At 38.6% G+C, this 25,133-nt stretch overlaps 1 protein-coding gene across 13 annotated transcripts in view; it reads left to right on the forward strand.

Annotated features, from left to right (window-relative positions):
- FGGY (FGGY carbohydrate kinase domain containing) overlaps positions 1 to 25,133 on the forward strand; it is a 328,528-nt gene that overhangs the window by 234,192 nt on the left and 69,203 nt on the right. For 12 of the 13 annotated variants that reach the window (XM_075508846.1, XM_075508847.1, XM_075508848.1 and 9 more), the window contains 3 exons: positions 3,338 to 3,453; positions 17,776 to 17,904; positions 22,875 to 22,978. In XM_075508846.1, coding sequence (XP_075364961.1) covers positions 3,338 to 3,453; positions 17,776 to 17,904; positions 22,875 to 22,978 — 349 coding nt within the window. Of the gene's footprint in view, positions 1 to 3,337; positions 3,454 to 17,775; positions 17,905 to 22,874; positions 22,979 to 25,133 lie in introns of those variants that run through there. The other variant, XM_075508859.1, reaches the window with a different exon arrangement.

The raw sequence follows: 25,133 nt of genomic DNA on the forward strand, positions 1-25,133 counted from the left end.
CAGAGAAGTGTAAATGCTTGGACAGCATTTACAAGTGTTTTGAGGTTCTTGTGGCCATGAAAATAAGACCTACCAACATAATGGGTTACTGTTTTAGCTCAGATTTTGAGGTTGGTCTTCATATCAGAACCTTCCACTTACAGATCTGCCAGTTAATTCATTTGGGAAGAGGTGTCCTTCCCAGTTCATGTTTTCTGTATTGTATTAAAAATTCAATCAGAAATCAGCTATTTATCCTTTTTCTGTAAGCAGTTTGCATTTATAAGTCTACACAAGTAGGATGAAAATGCTCACAGCCCCATTGCCATTTCATACTAGAGTATGTTCAGTGCAGCCATCTCCAGTAAGAGGGCTCTGATATGCCGAATTCAGTGGATTGGCAAGGGGTGGTCTCTCCCTGTTCATGCTGTTTCAGTGGGCCTATATATGTAGTGTGGTGTTGCTCAGAGTGAGGCGTATGGAAGAACTAGCCCCTGTTTAAAACATGCTCTTTGGAGTCCAGCAAGGCTGCTCCGGTTTCTCTTTGGACAAGCATGGAGACTCAGAGGGAGTTGCTTTGTGATCTTTGAAAGTGGAGAGCCATGACATTTAACTCTCAGCCTTAGAGCATTTTTCAGGGCATGGCAATAGTTCACAGAATCACAGAATCGTATAGGTTGGAAAAGACCTTTAAGATCATCGAGTCCAACTGTAAACCTAACACTACCAAGACCACCACTACACCATGTCCTTAAGCACCTCATCCAAACGTCCTTTAAATACCTCCAGGGATGGCGACTCAACCACTTCCCTGGGCAGCCTGTTCCAATGCTTGATAACGCTTTCAGTGAAGAAAAATTTCCTAATATCCAGTCTAAACCTCCACTGGCGCAACTTGAGGCCATTTCCTCTCGTCCTATCACTTGTTACCTGGGAGAAGAGACCAACCCCCACCTCTCTACAACCTCCTTTCAGGCAGTTGTGGAGAGCGATAAGGTCTCCCCTCAGCCTCCTTTTCTCCAGGCTAAATAATCCCAGCTCCCTCAGCCGCTCCTCATCAGCCTTGTGCTCCAGACCCTTCACCAGCTTCGTTGCCCTTCTCTGGACTCGCTCCAGCGAGTCTCTCTTGTAGAGGGGGGCCCAAAACTGAACACAGTATTCGAGGTGCGGCCTCACCAGGGCCGAGTACAGGGGGACGATCACTGCCCTAGTCCTGCTGGCCACGCTATTTTTGATACAAGCCAGGATGCCATTGGCTTTCTTGGCCGCCTGGGCACACTGCTGGCTCATATTCAGCCGGCTGTCAACCAACACTCCCAGGTTCTTCTCTGCCTGGCAGCTTTCCAGCCACTCCTCCCCAAGCCTGTAGCGTTGCATGGGGTTGCTGTGGCCCAAGTGCAGGACCTTGCGCTTGGCCTTGTTGAACCTCATACAACTGACCTTGGCCCATCGATCCAGCCTGTCCAGGTCCTCTGCAGAGCCTTGCTACCCTCCAGCAGATCAACACTCCCACACAACTTGGTGTCATCTGCAAACTGACTGAGGGTGCACTCAATCCCTTCGTCCAGATCATTGATAAAGATGTTAAACAGAACTGGCCCCAACACAGAGCCCTGGGGAACACCACTGGTGACCGGCTGCCAACTGTTCATAGCATTGATCTAATTAGAAAAATACATGTTCAGTTCTGATGATAATTTGTTATGATTTGATATTTACCGTATTTGGGGAAACGATTCATTATTGTTTCACTCTTTATGTCTAAATTTTTCCTAAAGTGATGAAATTACCTTTATTTCAAATACGCTGTCTTTATTTTTCCGTTTAATGAGAGGTTTGAGCTGATTTGGGGAAAATGTTTATTTTTTCCCAGCATTTTCTTCAGCCTAGAATGTATTTATTTATTCACCCAGTTTTCATCACGATCCTAATCAGATTTCTGTGCCTGGCTTTTAAATCCTTGGAAATTGGAATTTTTTATATCAACATTGTCATTGCTGTAGTTACAGGTCATGTGCTTTTCTGTTTTCAAACCAGACACTGAATTGTAATTGTCTGATCTATTCTTAAACTGTTTTTTTTAAAAAAAAAGGTGTGTGTGTGTGTGTGTGTGTGTGTTCAAAATTGTTTGAAGGGTAACCCTAAAATAATCTCCACAGTATTTATAAGGATATAAATAGTTATCTCTATTTCTTTTTTTTCCCCAAAATGTGTAATGTTAATAAATTATCTGATTGCAAAGAGCAAACAATGCACCTTTATAAACAGTGGGATTGTGAATGAACATCACCAGTCCTCTGGTTGTAAAAACATGGTCATTCCAAAAACCAGAATGAAATGGAACATGATGCATTTAAAATATGCATTTCTGAAGCTAAACAGATTAAATACTGATCTTATGAGCGCAATTAAATACTGATCTTCTGAGATGGTTGTTAGTGTTCAAACAGAAAACAGTCTGTGTAATACTAAATCTTGAGGAACGTTATTTGTATTTTGGGGGGAATGAGAGGTTGGGGACATGGATCATTTTGGGAGGAAAACATTCTATTTGCTGTGATAGACATTTCTGCAAGTTCTCTTGTCTTTTGTTTATATTCTGCTCCTGTAGTCTGCCCTTGTGATGCTGTACTGTCACAATGAAGTTCAGCATCAGCTTATCAGGAATGAGACTTGAAACAAGAACTTAATACTGCACTCAGCTGTGTCACGGCTACTGCTGTTTCAGCATGTCACTGAATTGTCATCGGCTTCTGCTGAAATACAGACCTAATGATAGTGGTACTTGAACACATGCTATGCGGAAGCTGTGGTAGTTACATGCGATCTTGCTTGTACACATTCACCTGATAAAGGCATTTTGTACCTGCAGGTATTGAAGCGGTGCCATTTAACCTAATTATCAGTGCATCCATAATCTCCTGTGAATTGTAATTCAGCTTGAACATAAGTAATAGAAAGTTTTTCTAAGGACATACTGTGTGCAAAACATTGCTATTTAGGTACAGCCTGGAAAAGCAGGAATCTTTCTCTGAGCTGCTTGCTAAAGAGCTGTTATGTTCATGCTATGCTGTCTTCTAGGCATATGCATGGCCTGTTATTTGACTGATTTATGCAATGAAGTGGCCAGACCAGGAGTTGTTTCAGCAGAGAAGAATCTTAAACATAAGGTCCTTTTAAGGTATCTCAAGACATGCACTCCAAACAGTAACCAATTTTTTTTTAACATTAGCATTATGCTTGGAATTTTTGACCAGTGAATGAAGAGATCATTTTGCACAAACTTCTTTCTAGTCATAAGTTTAAAACCGAATGTGTTCATTTGCCTGATTCCATGCCTATATTGTATCTTTTCTAGGTCCCTCTGTACAGTAGTGTGCAAGTGGACATACACTTCAGATGGAGGTTGGGATGACAGTTTCTGGAAAATGATTGGTTTGGAGGATTTGGTGAAGGATAAGTATGAAAAAATAGGTATATTGGGGTTGCTTTGTTTTATACATGTACATAAAACAAGCTACATACATAGATATAAAATATATATATATAAAATATATAAAAAAGATAAATACATCGAAAAAGATCTTTTCCTGTATTATTGTGAATGTCAGCAGAAATGTAGCAGGACTTGATGAAGCTTCAGATGGGTTGATAACAAAGCTGGATGCCCATAGGTAACAGCTTTCCTAAGTACACTTTTTACTTGGCATTGTCATCAAAAACTGTGTTTAAATTTTGTATCCTCTACCTTTCTGAAAAGCCTGGCTAGCCTTTTAGTACTGCTCGGCCTCAACAGTAGAGAAGTAAATGGGAGCCTCAGCAATTGATTCCATGAAGGAAGGATATGGGTATATTGGATGGCAGGCTATGAAAAAAAGCCACAATGTAATAATTTATAGCTGTTACTGATAGCATGTTTTGCGACCTGTAGCAATCTCCCTTATAGTAATTTTCAAAAAAAAGTGCTACTTCTGCTTGTTATTATCTTCATACTGTTTTTTGTTCACTCTCTTAGAGCCTAAGTTTAATTAGAATGGTAGCCTTGCTAATAGCAATTCCTACAGCAGATATTCATTAAAAGTCCATAATGTTAATATACCAGAAAATTTCCAGGATAACTTTATTAGACTTTCCCTGTTAAGTTAATGGACTTTTAATGGATGTCCTAAGCAGACATGTCATTAACAAGAATATTACCAGACATGAATTAAAATATGCTCATTCATCAAAGTTAATTATCTGAAATTTCCTTTGATTTTTTTTTTTTTTTAATGTCTAGCACTTTGAACAAGTTTGTACAGCAGTTTAAATGCAGTAACATGAAATGGAAATAGTGTAGGGAGGACTGTAGTGAAATGAAATGTAATGAAACCTATAAACTTCTCTGTTCATCACAGAATATACTATAAGTCATTTTCAGGTTATCAGAAAATTGTACTTGAAAGCTTCCTTGAATAGATTTCAGCTTTTCCCCCTGCAACTGAAACTGCTTATGCAAAGGTATAAAACCTACTAGGATTATTAGACTTTTAGCTTCCGGAGGTTTTAGTTTGAATACAATTCTTACAACATCTATCACATGTGGCTTTTAGCAAATCTTCAACAAGTTAAAGTAAGACTTGCAATAAATACATGTTTTTACCAGAAAATGGAACATCTTGGCAGCTGATGGTCTCATGGAAGAGTATTTTTAAAATATATTATTTATGAAGTGTAAGCTAAGGCTTTAATACAATATTTATGCAATGCACTTCAAGGACAGTGCAAAGCAATTTGCCATTTTAAGTAACTAAACATACATGTCTTAAATGATAAAGTAGCCATTAATAAAAAGGGCCTGTTGTTGTGATGGAAGCCTCATAAAACTAATCTATATATGGCTCAACATTTAGCAAGACAAAAATAATTAATTTCCAATATCAGGCTTACATTTTTGTTAAAACACAATGTTTACAAAATAAACCAGTAAATTAACTTCTGTTGATAGGCGTTTCTTGCAAGACAAAAATGTTTTCCCGGGTTAATGGGGAAAGTGTCTGGTTCCCTGGGCAATTGCGTTGATTTTCAAGAAATGAACCAGAGAATACCTGGGTGCGTGTCTGCTGGAATTGGAGAAGCAGAATCTGACCTCCAGAATTGCACCAAACTGTAGGCTAGAACTTGAAGCTTCTGAAGAGCACATACATTTACTTGCCTTGAGAAATCCTTTGATTTTCAGATTCTTGGGCTGATTACCTTAGGTGTATCCAAAGTATAAGACACTCTTTGTTTTGCATAATAATGCTGAAACCTGGCCTTAGGTAGAATACATGGTTATTTCCATGACCATTTGTCTAACCTTGCCTTTTTTGTAAAGGAAGGTGTTACATTCATTGTATTTAGCTGTGTGATAAAATCAGAAAAAAGCAGGACAGTGACCTTCATTCACGTGTCTATGAAGAGGGAGCAAGAAGCTCTCTGTATGAATGTGGAAATCAGATAGCAACTACTCCTCCATTCCTTTGAATTTATCTTCTAAACTGTGCCTCTTAGAGTCTCTTGGAAGGGTTTAGCTTCAGAAGAAGACACCAAAACAAAGCAACTCACTCCCTGCCCAGAAGCTACTCAACAATGTTGAGGTCTGTGCTGTGGGCTGTGGAAGTGCTTTGCTTTCTGCCACCCCTGATCTTATCAGTGTCCCTGTACATGGGAAAATGGGAATAGTGACATTGTTCCAATTAAAGTTTGGGGGGGGGGGGTGTTCTTGTTTTAATGAGCGTTCAGAGTGGTTGGACTTGGGAAGAGCACTCTGAGTAGGCTCAGCTTTCCTTTAGTCAATTTACAATAATCAGGACAGTGTAGATCCCACCTACCAGGAAAGTGCCATTCAGTCACTCGGGCAGCGCTGGTCAAACTGCAGCTGGAATGGTCTTGTATAGTGGAAGACTCTTTCCTACCAGCTCCCAAGGTGTCGGCATTGGTGGTGAGGCACCATCACTACTGCACAGACCTCCTCCCAGGAGCCCACAAATGCTACACTGAGCACAGCAAACACAGGATCACACCTTGCACAAACTCATCTCAAGCTATATTTATACTATTGCTTCAGGGTGCTGTCCCGTAAGTGACCAGTCCCAGCTGCCGTTAACTTCAGCACATTAAACAAATTACCTTCCTTTTGTATAAGTAACTCACATGGACAAACAGTCAGAGTTTGCGCTTTGAGGAGGCACATCATAGCGTGCTACGGCTGACAGAAAAGAATTCAAAGCAGTAGACTTAGCTGGCTTGCAGATTAAGGAACTTGAAATTGCCAGATAACTGAGGTAGGAGTAGGTTGAAGGGAGATTGTACATGGTCAAAAACTCCTCCAAAAATTAAAACAAAACTGAAAACCTAATAAGTCTGAAGTAATTCTAGTGGAATTTCCTTTTCTGTTCTCAAGTTTGTCCAAGTCCATGTATGTCTGCTCAAGGTTTATTTAGCTCAAATACAAGGATGCATTTTAATGCCCGCACGTTCCCCTTGTAAAGAGAGATAATAGTATTTTTTTCTCACATATCTTGTCTAAAAGATTAGCAGGCTCTGAATCATCACTTCTTTCTAAACAAAGGAAAATGTCACAAGATAAAATTAGCAAAATTTTCTTACTGTAACAAAAGTAAATTCATAGTTTACCAGTTTAAAATAGGCAGAAAAGCTATGTGGTTTTTTTAATCTCTAGTGAAATCATTATTGTTTCCAATCAGAGGGAACTATAGATGAATAGTTATGACTAGACGTTTTTTTTGAAGTAGCTTTAACTTCCATGACACTGGAAATATTTATGGAAATTACCTGAGAACAACTTTTTAAATGTACATATTTCTTTATTCTGATAAATACGCTTTTAAACATCACTTTTAAAATGTCTTGCCCTTTAAAAATATATTTACTGTAATCAGAGTGGTGTTTGTTGTTCCAGGTAGTACGCTTCTCTTAGTTTCAGTTTAACTTAACATACGACCTTGTTGATAAGGGAGACCCTCACATCTGACCTTTAGGATCTTCCACAAACCTTTCCCACATCAAGGCGTGGGTTCACATATGAAAATTCCCAGGCCTTTGACATTTTACATTTCTCAGAGCAGACTAACCTTTCAGGGAATCCACATAATAAGCTGTTTGTGGTCCCTTCTGTACATCGTGAATTTACTGATCACATTTGTGAAGGTAAAGAGTCTTATCTGGAGATACTACAAAATTTATTGATCCCATTAATTTGCCCACCAAGAGAGTAGAATATGGCTTGTATTCAAAACCACTATGAAAGTGTTGTATACTACAGGCATTAGCATTTATCTGCTGTGGTAAAAGCACATGGTGAGTATGTCTTTGTGGTATTATAAAACCTAGAAAGACATTAACAATTCCGTTAAAATTTCATGTTCTATAGACCTCTTAGGGTACTGAAGCATATATTCCATTTGGAGGAAAATGCCTGATAAATTTTCACCACAGCCCTCTACTTCAGGGGCTACTTAAGGGACCAAATAATGATTTTTTTATTGAATGGTAATATTTTATGCCAGGTCTTTTTTTGGTTGAAGATGGTGCCTTTGTCTGAGAGCGCATTTCAGGTACTGCAGAAGAGGTTTTACTGTTCTTGTAGAGCGTGTGTTGAAGGCTAAAATGCTATCTTTTGTAAAGGGGCGTTGGTCACCTTCTTTCATCTGTGATGGAGCAGCACACTGATTTTAACGAAGTATTTTTTTGAAAAGCAAGCTTCATACTTGGAAATATAGCCCTTCAACATGATAAGGATTTCATAAACCCACTTTCCATCTTTTCCTGACTAGGAATTTACAGCCACATCCTCAAAAGTGGGTAAATACACCGCTCATACATATGGGATCTTTATGAACATCTGAGGCAAAACTGAGAAAAGTATTTGGATTGTTTAAATCTCACAGGTTTTATGGAAATTCAGTGCTTGCTTGAACTTTGAGTGCTCGAAATTAATATGTTAATGAAAATAACTCTTGCATGGACAGACTGTGATATCAGCAGATAGGGTTTTGTAGACAACCATCATCAACAATCCTGTTCACAAAATGATAAACTCTTTCTTAAAATTACTTGGATTTTTTTCCCTTAAACTTTCACATGACTGGATAATATGGAGTTCAGTGTTTTATGCCTGTCTTCAAGCAGCACTTCTCTCTCTGTTTCATAACTCTAAAACTAGCTTTGCTTAATTTGCTTTAGCATAAGACTGGTAGAATTCTTTCATGTTTGATTTTGACTTTGCAGGTGATGATGGTGTAAGGAAGAACACCCTCTGGTCCTTATACATCCCTTTACTTAAATCCTACTCTGGGTCTTTTACCCACTCATCCTTCTTTGCCACCTTCAAGAAGAATGCTTCCCATTTTCCACAGATTGCCTCAATCCATCTCCAGTAGGATTTCTTCTGGTTTTATTTCTTTTTTTTTTTTTTTAATGTTGGCACTGTGTTTTCAGTGATGAAGGGTTTGGCTTGACTCTAAAGTGCATTTATGGTTAGTGGTCTTTACTCCCATACATCAGTACAACAGTGTCACCCTCCCAGTTCCAGCACTCTGACTGTGTTTTAGTGTACAGCCTGAGCACTTTGCAATCTCTTGTCTGTAACTCTTCCCTTAATTCCAGGACTTTGGGGACTAGAAGCTTGATGTTTTCATGTACTGGGGTACTTGTGTATGCCATTTTTTAATGCCCTGAAAAGAAGGATCTGTAGAATTGTAAGACTGCATGGACGTTCTTTTCTAATGTTCTTTCATTTGTAGTACTTATTCAGAAATTGGTAATAAAGAAAACCAGATATGATTTGGGGCTTTGACAAGATAGCTGTGACTCTCTTGAGCCTGCTGTCCTTCTTACTGTGCAGAGGCTTTATGATATGCTGGGTTTTCAAATGTAGGTGCAGCTCTGTGTTCCTTTAGGCATTCAAACAAGTGACAAAACAGCAGGCTGTTTATTCATGAACAACATGTTATTATATGAATAGTTATATTCTTGCATCTGCCAGTGTCTACTTCCACATACAAAACTAATGAAGAGAATGGTATTGTATACCTCACTTTTTACACTTAAATAGAGTCTGCTTAGGTTTTGTATTTTGTCAGAACTAGTCAGTTTTAATCCTTGGAAGTTCTTTACATTTAGGCTGAAAATGGAAGATTCAGTCCAGGGTGAATCTAGATTCTGAATTAGTCCAGGGACACATTAGTGTCCATTATTGACAGTCCAGTCCAGTCAATATTAACTTATGTTACAGCAGCTGTGAAGGGAATGGTCAATCCATTAGTTCTGCCAGTTTTCTATCTCTTCCAAGGCCTTTGATGCCAGATGCCTCAGAGTATATGAGGGATTTCCTTGAAGGCTGAGAGAAAGGGATGATGATATTTTTCAGGTCAGCTTGTAGCTGCCAGTTCTTCATAAAACTGGATTGTAGCAACAAGCTTTAAACACCATGCTTTGCAAATGGTAGAGAACAATAAGTAACAAGATTCTCTTAAGTATGGGGTCCCTTTATCTGTCTTTCTTTGGTCTTTTCCTATCCCCAATAAATTACAACATGTTACAATTTCAAACAAAACTAAAAGGATGAATCAGAGGATATTTACACTTACATGCTGTCAAAATCCATGGAATTTACAAGTGAAGAGCGTTCCAAATATAGTAACATTTTTCTGGCTTCCTGTCATTTGGGTCCGTCCAAGAGCTGTAGCAACTGTAAAGGAGCTGAAACTGGCACGGTGCAAAGAGGTTTTAGGGTGTCTCCTTCCTCAAAACTTGAGGCATTATTTCATAATATATGATTCAGCAGTAAGAAGTTAGAAAGAATTTTTCTCAGAAAAGCTACACATTCCTGTGATTTCTATTTTATTTTATGTTTTTTTCTATCTTGAGATCACTGAATCACATGAATGGTTGAGGTTAGAAGGGACTAGCTCATCTAGTTCAGCTTCCCCTGCTCAAAGCAGGGTCACGTACAGCAGGTTGCTCAGGGCTGTGGCCAGTTGGGTTTTGAGTATTTCCAAGGAAGGACATCCCAAAATCTCCCTGGGCAACCTGTTCCAGTGTCTTGACCACCTTTCCCCAATAAAAACATTTTTTCTGTTGTTTAAATGGAGTTTCCTGTATTTCAGTTTGTGTGCGTTGCCGTTTGTACTGTCACTGGGTGCCACTGAGAAGAGTCTTGCTCTGTCATCTTTACTCCCTCCCATCAGACATTTATGTACATGTTGATAAGATCCCCCGCCTCCAAGCCTTCTCTTTTCTGGGCTTAAAGTCTATGTCTCAGCTCTCTCAGTCTCCCCTTGTACGATGTGCCTCTGTCATCTTTGGGGTCCTTCTCTGGACTTGCTCCAGTATGTCCATCTGTCTCCTGTACTGGGAAGTCCAGTATAAACCACAAGACTCCAGATGCGGTCTCCTGAGCAGGGAGCAAGGATCACCTCCCTTGGCCTGCTGGTGGCTCTCTTCCTAACGCAGCCCAGGAGGCTGTTGGCCGTCAGTGCTGCAAGGGCACGTCGCTGGCTCATGTTCAATATGGTGTACACTGGACCTCACGGTCCTTTTCTGCCAGGCTGCTTTCCAGACAGTCCGTCCCCAGCCTGTCCTGGGGCATGGCGTCCTTCCACCTCTTGTGCAGAACTTTGCTTTTCCCTTTCTTGAATTTCATGAGTGTCCTGTCAGCCAATTTCTCCAGCCTGAGATATTCCTCCTCTTTCCAATAACCATTCTTTAATAGGCTGGGCTAAATTCGGGTAGCTCAGTTTTCTTCACAGTGTCTCCTGGGTGACATTTTCCATTCCTCTTCCACTGTAAGGAAGGGAACCATCATTCACCCTGCTTATCATCAGGCTGAGTCCTGCTGGCAGATGGTACCTTTCCACTTCTCCCTCCTCTCTGCTGCAAGAGGTGAGGAGTACTGTTTGGTGTTGTTTCATTGTCAGGCTCTGTCACAGGTTAGATCAACTAATAGTAAAAGCTTAGAGCTTTCAAAAAATAATAACAAAAAAATACCCACTGCCCACTTCTAGAGTTCTGGTCTCAGGCTCTGTCTGCCTGAATAATTGTATTTTCTTCTACTCTAGCAATATTGTGGACTTGTGAACTTTCTCTCTAGTATGAAAACTAGGAGCTTTTTCTTTGAATTTCTGTTTTTAATAGTCATAGGAGAAGCTTTGAGCAGACTTTGAGCCTGTTGTGATTGTTTAATATTTAAATTTCTCAAATATTATCCTCCTTTCTTATTTTTCATACAGTTCTAAAAAAGAGGAAAAAAAAAAAAGCATTTCTCAGAATAGTTCTGGGTCATTTCTTCTTTTTACCTGACTCTTCCTCTTCCTGGTCCTGATTTGTTCTTCATCTCTTTTTTTTGCTTAAGCCTCATGCTGAGATCACTTTTAAAACAGAGATGTCTCCTTTATGAGTCAGGATTCACAAAACCAGAAGGACTATTTCAAACAATTTGCTGACTTCCTCCAAGTTAGAGGCTGTTGGACTCCCTGAAGTTAATGTTTAAGTACTTAAAGTGTATCTTAGAACCAGTCTTGATTTTATAATTTCCTGTGATGGAGAGCCCACTTCAGGCTTAAAGGTTGTTGATTGTGAGTTGCTGTCATTTCTCAAAATTTATGAATTAATTAGAGAATACACTTTATTTTTCATCTGTATTTTAACTTCCTACTCCTGTCTGGCAGACTGTAGTGACATGCCTGACCTGCACAGACTGAAATTTTCTACGTTAAAGGAAAACACTGAGCTGCTTGAGGTTTTTCACCAAAACTCTTATGTGAACTCTCATACTTCTCAATCCTTGTAATTGCTTTCCTGACTCATTTCTGAACCCTTTATAATGCATCAGTATCTTCTCAGTAAAGGTATTAGAACTGGATACTGTGTGAATGTGGTGAGGAATAAGATTGTGCAGGTATCAGAAGCTTAGCTGAAAGATTCAAAGGTGTCCTTTCAGTAACTGATCAGATTATTTTTGGTCTGTCATTTCTTTCGGTTTGGAAGAAGGGGTAATTATTTTTTCAAAGAGGAGTTGCTATCATGTGAATCACTAAAAAAACACCCAGTAATAAAAACCATTCTGATAAGTAATAATCCGTCATTAATACAAGCTAAATTGCCTGTGCAATCTTAGTGATGTACTGTACCAAACCAGAGTCTGATTACTTGCAACTCTGGAAGTATAGCAGTAGTCACGTCATCTTCATTGATGATCCTTGTATTTAGAAAGGCTATTAGGAATACTGTACTGTAAAATGCCAGAAATCTAAATTATCAGCCTATTGAAATTATCGTTTGCAAGCAAAAACGTGAGATCAGGTAGCTGAGTTTGGCTGCAAATACATTGCATCTAGTTACTTAGTAAGGCATCCAAATATATGTATTGTGTACCCACATGCATGTCAGCGTAGTGAGTAGTGAACCGTGCATTACAAGAGATGTTCATTCTGCACTGTTTCACTGAAACCTAGTAATGAAAACTCAGTCACGTCCGTCAATGTACACGCCTAATGATCCAATGATGCAGAATGCTTTTTTTCTTTTTCTTTTGACATTTAACCAGGAAAGCTTATCACTTACACATGAAGTAGCTCTCTTTCATTTGGACAAGAAGGCAGTAGGCTTTGTTGAAGTAGGCACCTATGGTCTGCAGACCAATTTACTTTTCAGCTTAATGAATCAGGATCTGCCTGCACATAGGTTGCTTGCTTTTGCCAGTATTTAGCAACCTAATATGTCTGTGTTAAGTAATTACATGTTAGGTAGTTGAGATGTAGTTCAGCCAAAGGCATAAGCTGTATAGGAGAGTGGGATGGAAAGGACCCAAATTAGATTTGCCTCAAGCTACTGTGGCAGCTCGCAAAGACAGAGATGAATTTTGAACTGAAGAAAGCCAAAGTGATTTTGTTTAACCAACTGTTTTTCTTGCTTCTAAATAAGCTGGCCTATAATATCACGATTTGTTTTGGTCTTCCTGAATGAAAATTCTGAATTTTTTAACTGCCAACTAGGAAATTTTATGGAGGGTATTTCCATGTTAAAAAAGCCCCAAATCTGACTGTTTCTAACACCCTTTAATCCCCATACATTTAGTCCTAAGAAAAAAATTAATATTATAATTTTCGAGTCCGCATCATTATCCTGCTTCCTTCTGATCTTAGCGCTATTTTTGCTAATCAGCTGGGTTAAAAACTGTAGAACAATCAGCCATACATATCTCAGTTAAATGTGAATATTGTATGTAATTGAGAGGGTTATTTGGTAACGCATTGTATGTGAGGTAGGGTTGGGACAATGTATCAGAAGAGTTATAATATTATTTATTCCGATTCCTTGCATATCCCAGACTTTTGGCATTGTGTGGATTATTGTAAAACACAAAAATTGGTGATTGTCTGCAAGCTTTGTAACGAACAAAGCATCGAGGGGGAAAATCCCTTACATTGCTTATGACAAGATCCATTTGGATGGATGGTGCTTCTTTTTACTAGGCTCCTGTTTCCTTTGATGCTGATTTAGCACCATTTTGTTTAATGAGATAACTTCTTCAATGCATGTTATATATCGCTTATTTAACAGGATATCTGTTTTGTGTATTGTCTTTTAAATTAAAAAGCATTTAGATTGTCCAGTTTGGGGAGGCTGTAGAATGGAGACAGGATGTACCCTTTGGTTGGGTTTCTTTCTGAGGTTGGTGGGATTTCAACAAGGGAGTGATATATCCAAGTTCAAGTTTGCCTGTGTCAAGTTAGTGAAGGAAGGGGCATCTCCTTTTGATTTTTTTCCTTTTGTGTTTACAGCCAGATATAAGTGCTTATGAAATGCAGCCATGTTCTGCATGATAGATGAAAAGCTGCTCTCCATGGGTATGTCAGAGTTGAGTCAGCTGGGCCCCCTGCTGCGCTCTGCTTTTGTTGTTTTTAAAAAGGTCTATGTCCTAAAGTACCTAGTTCTGTTAAATATTAGTAAGCCTGTACAGTGAATTTTGATTACTAAAGTTGACTGAAGATGTATTGTCGCCTTGTGTGTTGCGTCTGGTAAATAGCTGGTTGCTGTGGGAACCACCTAAAAAGGTAGAGGGTCCTTGGTACCACGTAAATTCTTTAAACAAAACCTGATCATAGCAAATTCTAACGTTAGTCTTCGAAGAAGGATAAAAGAGGAGGAAGAGATTCAGACAGCTTTTTCCTTTTGTAAACTCACTGCTTTATAGGGGAAAAAATAGCTAGAAATAGTCTGTCTCGTACGAAATGAAAAGGTTGTGGATTAAGGCATTGCATTAGAGAAACAGCTGTATGAATGTGAAACAGAAAGTTCTCCAGCTTCGCCATTATGGGTTTGTTTGGTTAGGTCTAATTTTGGAAGTCATTATAGCAAAGGTAAATGACTTGCACAGGAGACTACTGTAAACAAAAGACTCGATACATTTACTTTGGCAGGAGCCTTGAGAAGACTCGGTCCTTTCACTGCCTCTTTTATGCAGCCTTCTGTACTACTCTCACTGCCCGCCTCTGTGTGCAGGCAGTTCTCATTTCCCTTCCTCCCTCCCCGACAGCTTCTTTCCCCTGACAGGTAGGATTTAAGGGGGGCAGCACCTGCTGTTGAAATGCTGGTGTGTAGCTGTAGAATACCTTTATTTTTATAGTAGCTGTCCCTTGACTTCTAAAGCCGCTGTGTTTTGCTCAAGTAAGAACATATTCATTCTCTCCTGCTCTAGTACTGGAGTACAATCTGTTTCAAATGCTTTGCTTTTTAATTGTGGCTCCTCTTTGGTTGCTTTTTGTGGGGTTTTTAAAATTATTATTTTATCATTTAATAGCTTTATACTACAGATTCTAGGCATACTGATGCTTAGCTGAGTTTTCTAGTTTTTCAGTGAAGAGTAAACCATGAGAAGTATAGTTTCCTTTCCAGGTCTCTACCCATGTGGGTTAAGTCAAGGCTCTGCCTATTCCACACCTACTTACACTTGTGTGGGTGGGGAGGCAACTTCCATGATGACAGAAAGAGCGCCCATGCAGAGCCTGCTTCTTCCCTTTTACAAAGCTCCTCGTGAACGTATTGTAGGGGCGTAGCAGAGCTTTCATTGATTTCTAAAGCTGGGAGGATGAAGTAGAGGGGCAGGGTCAGTATCCTCTCCTTCCTGTACTCACTTGCTGGCACCTCTTTTCTGCTCTCCCTGACTGTTAGGTGACCTAGGAGACTCCCCTTCGCAACCCCTGTCATGGATAAGTTCTGACTGCTGTTGCTTCCCAGATTATTGGGAAGTGCTTTCAGTCAAGGAGTAACTGTTTACCTTGGCTCCTAAAACAGAGGGGGCATATTCTACTGTTAATGACTTTTTTTAAAAAATACAAGATTTTTATGGTGCATCTTCAAATCACAAGGAACTCATCCCTGCACGTTCTCACACACTTTATGTCCATGGAGGATAGCAATGCTGCTGGTCATTCTCATATATAACTAGTACCAAAGGAATCTATAGGGTCATTTTCTACTGCTGCTGTAGAAGAGAGGATTATCTTTATCTCTGAAATTGCTCCCTCAGTGTTCATTAACTAGAAATACAGTAATTGAGAAGCTGGTAGGAAAAGATTTTGTCTAATATTAGATCTCTAAAATGAAGTTTAACCACATAATAATTACACACTAAACCGTTTGACCAGTATGACTGATACAAACAAGCCAACCATGGAATTGAGTGCCTGGAAAGACATTTTATTTCAGGTTAATTTCATCTCATGCTGTGTATACAAGATATTTGTGTGCTTTCAGGTAGGCGACTGATTCTGAAGAAAAAGATGTGGGTTTAGCTGCATGAACTCTTTTGAACTTCCTTCCACCTGCAGGGTCTTTGAATGTCAGGAGAAGTAGACAACTTTGTTTTACTGGTATTATTATTCTCTAATGTCTTAAAAAACCAGAAAGGTAATACAAAAGTTCTCTTAAAGAGAAACATCCTGCTCTCCAATTTACGGGGGAAAAAATGCAAAAGATACGCCTCTCAAAACAGCTAGCACAATGTTTTGACTTTACACTAAGAATTAATAAGATATAGACTTTTTTTTCCTGTGAGGAGATAGTTTAATGTCATCACTTCCTTCTGTATAAGCTAAATGGTGAGGTTTGGTTACTGCCCCCAATATTTGAATATAAACCCAAAGTCAAGTGCAAAAGTTTTGGCTATACACACTTGTTTTAAATTTCCAGTATGAGATTCAGCCTAGCATTTCAGAGGCGGCGGTGTGGCTGTCATTAGAATAGAAACTCTTGGAGAAACAAACACCAAGAAGTTGTGTGTGCTGTCTAGTCACAAAGTGCTCCATATGCTGCATCCGTCAGGAAGTGGGCACCTTCCTTAAAGTGAAGAACCAACATTATTTACAGCAAAGACAAAGATCTAAGTGATATGTAAAACTGAAGACCCGTTTTCCACCCGTGAATTTCAGATCATAACCTCTTTTCATCTAACAGTAAGGTAGTATAACTGTATTTCTGGAAGATTATGCTCATGGGCATTAGTGTATTCCTGATATTGTATGATATGCTATTCCTCTTAATTAATCTCTATTGTGGAGGGTGTTTTACTTCCTTTCTACACATCAGAACGTGCTTTAGGTGTCACATTCTCAATAGAATTGGCTGTGAAAATAGGCTTGTTTTATTTTAAAAAGGAGTTTTGTCAACTCTGCCCAGAAGATTTGTTGAATTTAGTGAACGCTACAGATACATACTAAAAGCCATGGTATTGGCAGGGAGGTATATGGGAGCTCCCACTGTGCCTTTCACTGCCTTTCACCCACCAAATCTTTAGATAAATAGGGAAGTGTGTGCGGTTCCAGGAGCTGTCAGTCTCATTGCTTCGGCTGTGGTTATACTCAGCAGCCAGAGAGGAGGCTGTCAGGAGGGTGTCCTTAAATTCGGAAAGTTTAATGAATATAGGTTCGTTCTTCTAAACTCTGAGCAATCTCTATCACCATGATTTAATTATTGAAACAATCTCTTTTCGCAAGACAAAACGTAATGTGCATTATGGTAGCGGAGACAAATGCAGACGGGACCTGCCACCAGGCTCCCTGGTGACAGGGCTGAGAGGGAAGGGTTGCATTGCTTGTGTTCGGGGTGCCCATAATGTTCTTCATCCTTCATGAGGCCAGTGAAGACTCAAAAAGGGATTATTTAAGTCTGTGAGGAAATACAGCTGCAATAGGAGGAATTTGCTGCTTAAGCCAGGTTCTTTTTCAGCTTTTCTGTTACTGTAGCCACCTTTTTCCTAGTAGAAACTGCTGGAAAGGATGGAAACGGAAAGAAAAATTGGCCCCTGCCTTGTGCAACAGGTGCAGTTTTCAGTTGTGAGCATGGGCTGAGCCAAATCTCGTTCACATGCACAGAGAATGGCTGCAGGCAGCCTAGTCAGTAACTACCACAAGAACCTGGGATTTCTGCATAAGTTTTTCATATCTCTTGGAAAGATGCGAAGCAGATTTTAAATGCTTGTGGTGAAATCTTTCTCTGTGGCTAGATAGGACATTGAATACTTTTGAACTTTCAAATTGCTATGGGACAGCCTGATGTAGCATGGTTGTATTTAATATACAGACAGATAATGAAAGATACTTCTTCATCAGATAGGGTTCTTTGATGCACCTTTTTGTTTTAAATATACCACACTAACTTGAGGGAGGGGAAGGGAGTTCTTGTAATAACATACACATTTGTTCTTCTGTTTAGTAAATTGACAGGTGTTTGGTTTTTCTTGTGTCTGCCCAGGAAACCACGTCTTGTCTCCTGGAGAGTCTGTTGGAAAAGGTCTAATGCCAGAAGCTGCAAAAGATCTCGGTCTCCCTGAAGGGATTGCAGTAGCAGCATCTCTCATTGATGCACATGCTGGAGGACTAGGTACGCAGTCATATATTTACTATTCCTGGAAACAGGAATGTATTGAATTAATTTTAGAAAGCCATTTTTTTTCTCACAGCCTGTTTTGTATCCAGCAATTTGCTCTGATGCTATTCTTATGAAATAGCATAACTAAAATAGAAAAACCCCTCACAATAACTGCTAATATTGAAGATCTGTTTATAGAAAGGGGCTATCACTGTTTATTTCTTTACAGCTGGATTTGCAAATTGTTTGTTAACTCCTGCTAGTTCCACTTTGAATTCCTGAACTGAAACACCATTGTGTTGGCATGACAACATGCTGAGAATGTGCATCTTGTGTTGCTCAAAACTTTGGGGATAGGCAAGAAAAAAAAAAATTAACATTCTAAGGGAGAAGTCTCATGTCTGAGGCTTGTTCATAGTCTTCCTTCTTAGTTTTAGAAGCAATTCATGCTTTGTTTAAGTAACGCAATAGAGACTTTTTCACACACATTTATGCTAGCACAATGTGGGATATATGCCGAAACGGCTGCTTTTGGTCTAGGGGGTTAGAATATGTAAATACTGTGTATGTAAACTACTAAGCAAAAGTAGAGGGGGAACTGGCCACTGCACAGCATTCCCCTTCTACGACTTTGAACTTTTTATCCATAACTGGAGTGGGAGGCCTGATGCTTAGATTTTTTTCTTTTCCAGCACAATATTCTGATATGCCCAGTTTCAACCATGTTGAAATATATTTGGTTAGGCTCAATGGCTTCATTTTCTTACTATGCTGTTTGGCCTTATCTAAATACAGTCAATAACAAAGTGATTCAATGTAACTTTTTCAGCAGGAAATTGAGGTTTTTTTAGTTTGATAGTTTAGAAAAAAGTCTTACCTCAGAAAGTTTCAGTGTTATTGAAACAGTACTGTTCAATGGAAATCTATTGCTCATCAGAGTATTTTTCTCTAGATCTAAATGAAATATGATTACCTGCTAAAGTACCAGTTTTGTTTCAAATATTTTGTGGTGTTTTACATCTCATTTGTTCTTCTAGAAGTTGTGGCCTGGAACTTTTTAAATGTTTAAATCCATTTACTTTGCTTCTGATAACTGTTTCTGATGAATTTAAGTAATCATGTAGATTGCTTTTCTTATTACCTCAGGATTAGGTAGAGATCCAGCTGGAAACAGGAAGACTGAGTTTTAGTGTCATAGTTGTAGATGTGTTGTGTTCCTACTGTTGTGACTTCAAAATCTGTTTGTGTCAATTCGTATCCTAGTTGCATAAAAATGTGTTTAAAACTATGTGCCTGAGCAGTTTTGTGTCCTTGTAAAGGATGTAATAATAAGCTGGCCTGAAATAATGAACTTGCTGAAAAACTGTATTGTCGCAGAGCATGTGAAAATGACAGTGGAGGTTCCTCGTTTAATTGGCATCATTATGTGAGTACTGGATTCAGAGCACAGAAAGTTTGCACAGTAAATTTCATGTGCTGAAATCAATGAATTGAATCTAAAGAAGAATAGAGAGTTGTTCATTTGCTATAGTCTTCTGTAAAGAAACTCTAACATGAGAAATATATAGCTACTGACATCCAACAGAGTAAGACTTCAGTGGATAGAGACAGTCTGCTTATGCTAGTCCTGTTTATCAGAATATGTTTTCCCAGATGGCACCACAAACACTAGCAGACTACTGAAATCATTGCCAGGAGAAAAGGAATGTATAGGTTGTTGTTGGAGAGGGAGAGATGCATTACAGAGGGAAGAGTCAGCAACGCAATGGGAGAACCTGCATGCTAATCACACGGTAACTGAGGAGAGTCTGGGAAAACAGGAAGATTTAAGATGGAACTCATCCTTCTTGAATCTGGGAAGGATAATAAATAGGTAGGGAAACTAGCAGAAAAGACTGTAAAAAGGAGAAGATTTAGATAGTAAAAGAGACAGCAGGAGCAAAAGGAGAGCTGGAGAGTGCAACTGTATGTAAAAAGAATTAATAGCGCGGCTACATCTCAAATACTGAATAGCTCTCCTTCATCCATAGCTGTTAATAACAAGAACCTTAAGCTTTTTCAAGTCTAGTTTAACCTACAGTGTGTAGAATACAGAGCTGAAAATCCCAAAGGAAAAACAGAAAAGCAAAAGGAGAACACAGACAATAAAACTAGAAAGTGAAATTGTGTTCTGATTAAAAGATACTAAGGATAGCAATGCACTAAAGCATATTAATCTTTTAATAATTATAAAAGGGGCACAGAAGAAAAGAAAATAGAGAAAAGATATTTGAAACTGAATTAAAATGTGAAAATATTGGAAATAGATGACTTGTAGTTGATGTAAGACTTTTGTTTTGAAAAGGCACTCATGTTTCTTTTAGTGCTTACTCTGCTGTGATCTGTATTGAAATATTGAGGTTTACAATTTGTTTGAAGGATATGACTTGTATATTAGTAAGCACTGGATTAGTTTGTGGGACAACAACATCCAGTGGGTGGCATTATTCTTATTCTTGAACACATTCTGCTGGTTGTTTTAAAAATAGTCTGTAACAGCAGAGTAACAAAAAGGACTTTTTAGTATCCTGCAGGCTAAACCAAAATGACATGACAGACATCTTGTTTTCAGTGTTAATAACTTTTGACACACTGTTCAGATCTGCTTTGGGCTGGATATAAAGTAGTTTTGCTGGACAGGTTCCTGAAGTTTATGAAGGCTTCAAAGTTTTGAGTAAAATAAGGTAAAAATAAAGAACTATGTAATACGTATGTTTGTGGAGGTCATCTATGACTCCTGAATCAGTCCATCTGATACCTATTATGGAAAAGCAAAAATCGAAAAGCTGAGTAGTTATGTCTTACATTTTGACCTACTGTACCAATTTAAAAGAGCCTACAGATAAAAATGTGAGTATGGGAGGCCAGTCTTTTCGGACTGGCCTCATAAAAATAATGTTTACATTGCACCTTTTAAAAAGACATCAGCATTGTTTCAGCAAAAGTAGATAATTTATTGTATGGTATCTAAAATACTTTGTCACTGTGGAAGAGATTCAAAAGTACGCGTGCTAAGCATTGCCCGCTTTTCTAAAATCTCTCCTACAGTTTGTGTGGTATACAGACTTCTTGTTCTCAGTCTCTCTTGAGAATCTTCAAAAGATTTTGAGTCTGCCTCAGAATATGAAAAATTCCAACTACGTTAAAGGTGAAAGTGACTTATAACAGCAATTAAGTTATTTTTAGTGAATAAAATATCTAAGTTTCATTATTATGAGAATGTTCCAGACTTATTTGCTGTCAGACTTCAATTAATCACAAATAGGAAGACTCTAACAACTCTAAACACTAGTAAAGCCACTGACAAAATCCCACTGATTTCAAAAAGCCCCAGAATGCATATTTTGCAGAATACATGTTTTCTTAGTGATTAAAAATATCTAAACGCGAGGCTCTTCAATTTTGTATTGCTTATGAAAATACCTTTGCAACGTATGCTGACAATTCAGTTTAATAGATTTGTTCCCTCTGAAGTGTGAACAATATTTTTAAGTCCTTTAAGAAATTCTAATAGTGTTGCCAAGTACAGGAAATTGCCTTTTAGAGAAGCCTATCCAAAATTCTTAATATGAACTCATGCGTGTCTGTGTTTGAGCAGTGAAAAATAAAGCATAAGAGGTAGAAGCCATACTCTTAGCTTTCTTTTGTTCCTTATAAATAAACTCTGTGTATGACAGCTATGCTACTACAGTTACAAGCCAGCTAGGATGAAGGGACATAAGGCCACATTTTTAAAGACTAGAGAGTTTTAGACCTTCATTTTCTGATTATTTAGGTAACTTCCAACGATGATAATACCATGATAACTATGGCAACCACGATAAGACAAACTCCAACAGACCGATTTAATAACAGAATCTTGCAGTGGTGACCTAACAATGAAATGTAGCATACTAACCAGCAGGAACACTTGGCAGCTTTCACAATGTCCAGCAAATGCTTTCATGTTCCTTCTACAGTGAGGAGAAAGATTTTTTTTTTTTTTTTTTTTTTTTTTTCAGGATTGGCAAACAGGTCACCAGACTGCGCATTGCAGATGCAGATGCAGTGCACAGCCTGGTGACTGGTTTGCCAGTTGAAAAGTAATGCTCAAGAAAAAAAAAGACAAGCAAAAGAATATTACTTGTTGGGCTGCTGCATTTTGCTGGGTGCAGCACAAGGTGATGCAAGAATGCAGCCTAGGAGAGGAGGAGAGGGCAGGATTTCCACTTTAGCCTCCCCTTAAGTGAATTAAGCATGATGTGATGCATGCTGAAGCTTGGCTGTAGGTCTGCCCTGTTCTGTAAGCAAGCTCCTGGCTCCTCTCTGGCATCTCCTGGTGTATGTTTCTGCTGCGGACTGAGTGCTTGCTGAGTTTGTCCTCCTTCCTGTCCTGTCCTGCACGCAGGAGCTCCTCAGAGCCCAGCACGGTTCCTCTTAGGGAAGGAGTAATCTTCCTTTAGATGGTTCTGTCTGACATGGACAGAACAGCAGCAGCAGTCAAGACAACAGAACTGGCAGCCTTCCAGTCTCCTGCCAAGTCACCCCTTTCTCCAACTCATCCCCTGACAAAACACATCATACGGTATATGCATGATAAACTGTGAAGAAATAAACATATCTGCAGTCTACCGTACTGCCTTTCACAACAGGGCAGTCTTTTATTCTGCATGTTAGTGTACTACCTAAGAGAATAAAGGTCTGGTTATAGTCAAAATAACATTTAAAAATTATGATGATAAACATGAATATAGAAGAAATAATCTTGTGTCCTCATGTATCTGGAATAAAAATACATTTTAATCTGATTTGATAAAATAACTTTGTTTATTGACTAAGTAGACTACTTCTGATTTGTGGCAGTGGTGTGAGATACTCGGCAATTATTTGTGTGCAGAAGAGCTCTGTTTTGTGAGTGTTGGCTTGCTCTTCTTTAAAATAGAATTTTAATTTTATTTTAATAGGAGTAATTGGAGCAGATGTGAAAGGACATAACCTGCCATGTGAGAACCAGCCAATTACATCCCGAGTTGCTATGATCTGTGGAACATCTTCGTGCCACATGGGGGTAGGTTGTATGCATAGTCCTAATTTGTACAGAATATACTAATGTTTTTGAAGGGAAAAATGGCCTTTGTCCTTCTCACCCTTTTCCTTTTCCTTGAATTTTTTCTGGTAACTCTATCTTTACCTTTGGATATTAATTATATATTACCATGCATTTGCTATTAAGCAAGAACTTTAATAGTAGTAGAAATCAATACTGAAAAATAACATGGAAAGTAAAAACCACGATACTAGAGTGGCTTAAAGAGCAGCCTGAAATCTGAGCCAAAGACTTTGAGCTTGAGTTATCCGTGACAAGCCTGTCACTAATGTGTTACAGAACAGTGTCTTTGGAGAAGGAGTGCATGTCTTCAGTCACAGCCCTTCTCCTCCATCTCTTCACTTAATCAATATAAATCCTTCTACCTCTGAGAGTTGCCATGATGTATAGAATTATGATATGTATCATGACTAAAAAGAAGGAAAACCCCCGATAAGCAATTTTCACGTCGCTAATTTTTCTCAGTGAATTAATACAAAAGCTTTTTCTGAGATTGCAATTAAAATTTAGTGTCTGCTTTTGAAATTTATACCTTTTTAAAATGTATGAGTCTGAAAGCATTCCATTTAGATAAGTACCCTTTTCTGCCACATTTTTTATTTAAAACTCATTTCAGTCTTAAATTTAGACTGATTATAATTTGGATTTTTCCTAAACGAGCAAATGGCAATGGGGTTTTTAGAGAGGACTAAAATGCTTCATGGAGAGAGCTCCAGTGGAGAAAAAGAAAGGAAGCTGATAATAAAACTTCAGGCTTAACAGTAAGTTGTCTTCGTAGTAACAGCATGAATACATGGTGATCTTGAGCATGAATAAATGGTGGTCTTGTCACATGGATTGTAGTTCAGCAAAGCATTTAAGCAAGTGATTGAATTTAAAGATGTGAATAATCCCAGTATTGCGAAGCAGAGCATTTAACAAAAATGGATATTAATCCATTAAATTGGATTAAATCCTGTAGATCAATTGAAATATATGTTAATTCCTTCCTAAACAAGAGTTTCAAACCTCAAACTCCACCACTCTTAGCTTACTCTGTCTCTGAAAAATTACATTGGTATCTCTTTGTGGTGTATCTGTTGTGGTGCAGGTAGAGCACTGGGCACATACCAGCTCTGGGGGAAGAAGTCACCCTTCAAGCCTGCCACTACTTTTATTATTTCCAGTTTTTTTGATGGAGGTTTCTGCCCTTTCAGAAGAAGCTGTTTGTATGAACTCTTCCTAACCTGTTTCATTTAGCTGAGTTAGTTTAAATCGTTAAAATGAGTTGGGTTAATAGAGACATAATACTGGACCGAAATGAGCTGAGGAGCTCGCAGACAGTTTCCCCAGAAGGTCTAAGGGCAATGTGGAGCAGCTGGAAATGGGCCAGCTGGCTCTAACTTATTCCTTTAGTATAACTAGCCCTGGAGGAGGAGATGTGTGTGGTTATTTATTAATTTTTAATATATGTATATTGGTAAGTTCTAACATAGACCCAGTTCACTACTATAGTTTGTTTTGCTTCCCAAACTAGAGCGTGGCATATCAGTATAAACACTTTCATGGCACTTTTTGCGTGCATACTCCACGACCATGAGAGATGTGGCTCCATTAAATATGCTAGTGTAACAAAAGTGACATGATAAAGTCTATGTTTATGTTAATCAATGTTCTCTTTGGTCATTAGAGCAACCCCAAAGACATACACAGACTGCACACCATAGACAAGATAGAGCTTTTTAAGGCTCTTAATCACTTGAATGCAAACTCGGGAATAGATGCTTGTGCAGTTTTTGGCTAGACTGAAGTAGATTTTTATTTAAATGTAACTACTCAGCATTTTATAATCATTTCCTTAACTGCCTTCCTTCACTCATCTGCTCAGAGCTATAACAATCTCTAGCCAGCAGACAATAAGCAAATTCTAAACTTCTCTGGATTTAATCTGTGAAAGGACTTTGTTTTACCGGTCTTTTATCTATTACCTGCATAGACTGCATGCAGTGAATGTAGAGCACACAGCGCAGTTGTATTTGTGTTTTAATGAGACCTATATGCAGCTGCATTTGGCTGAAATTAGCTGTTCCTTTTTTTAATTAGGGCTATAAAATGAAAGTATATTATACTTGTGTTT

Source organism: Mycteria americana, chromosome 7 (assembly GCF_035582795.1).
Source record: "Mycteria americana isolate JAX WOST 10 ecotype Jacksonville Zoo and Gardens chromosome 7, USCA_MyAme_1.0, whole genome shotgun sequence".
In the NCBI taxonomy this organism is placed as follows: Eukaryota; Metazoa; Chordata; class Aves; order Ciconiiformes; family Ciconiidae; genus Mycteria; species Mycteria americana.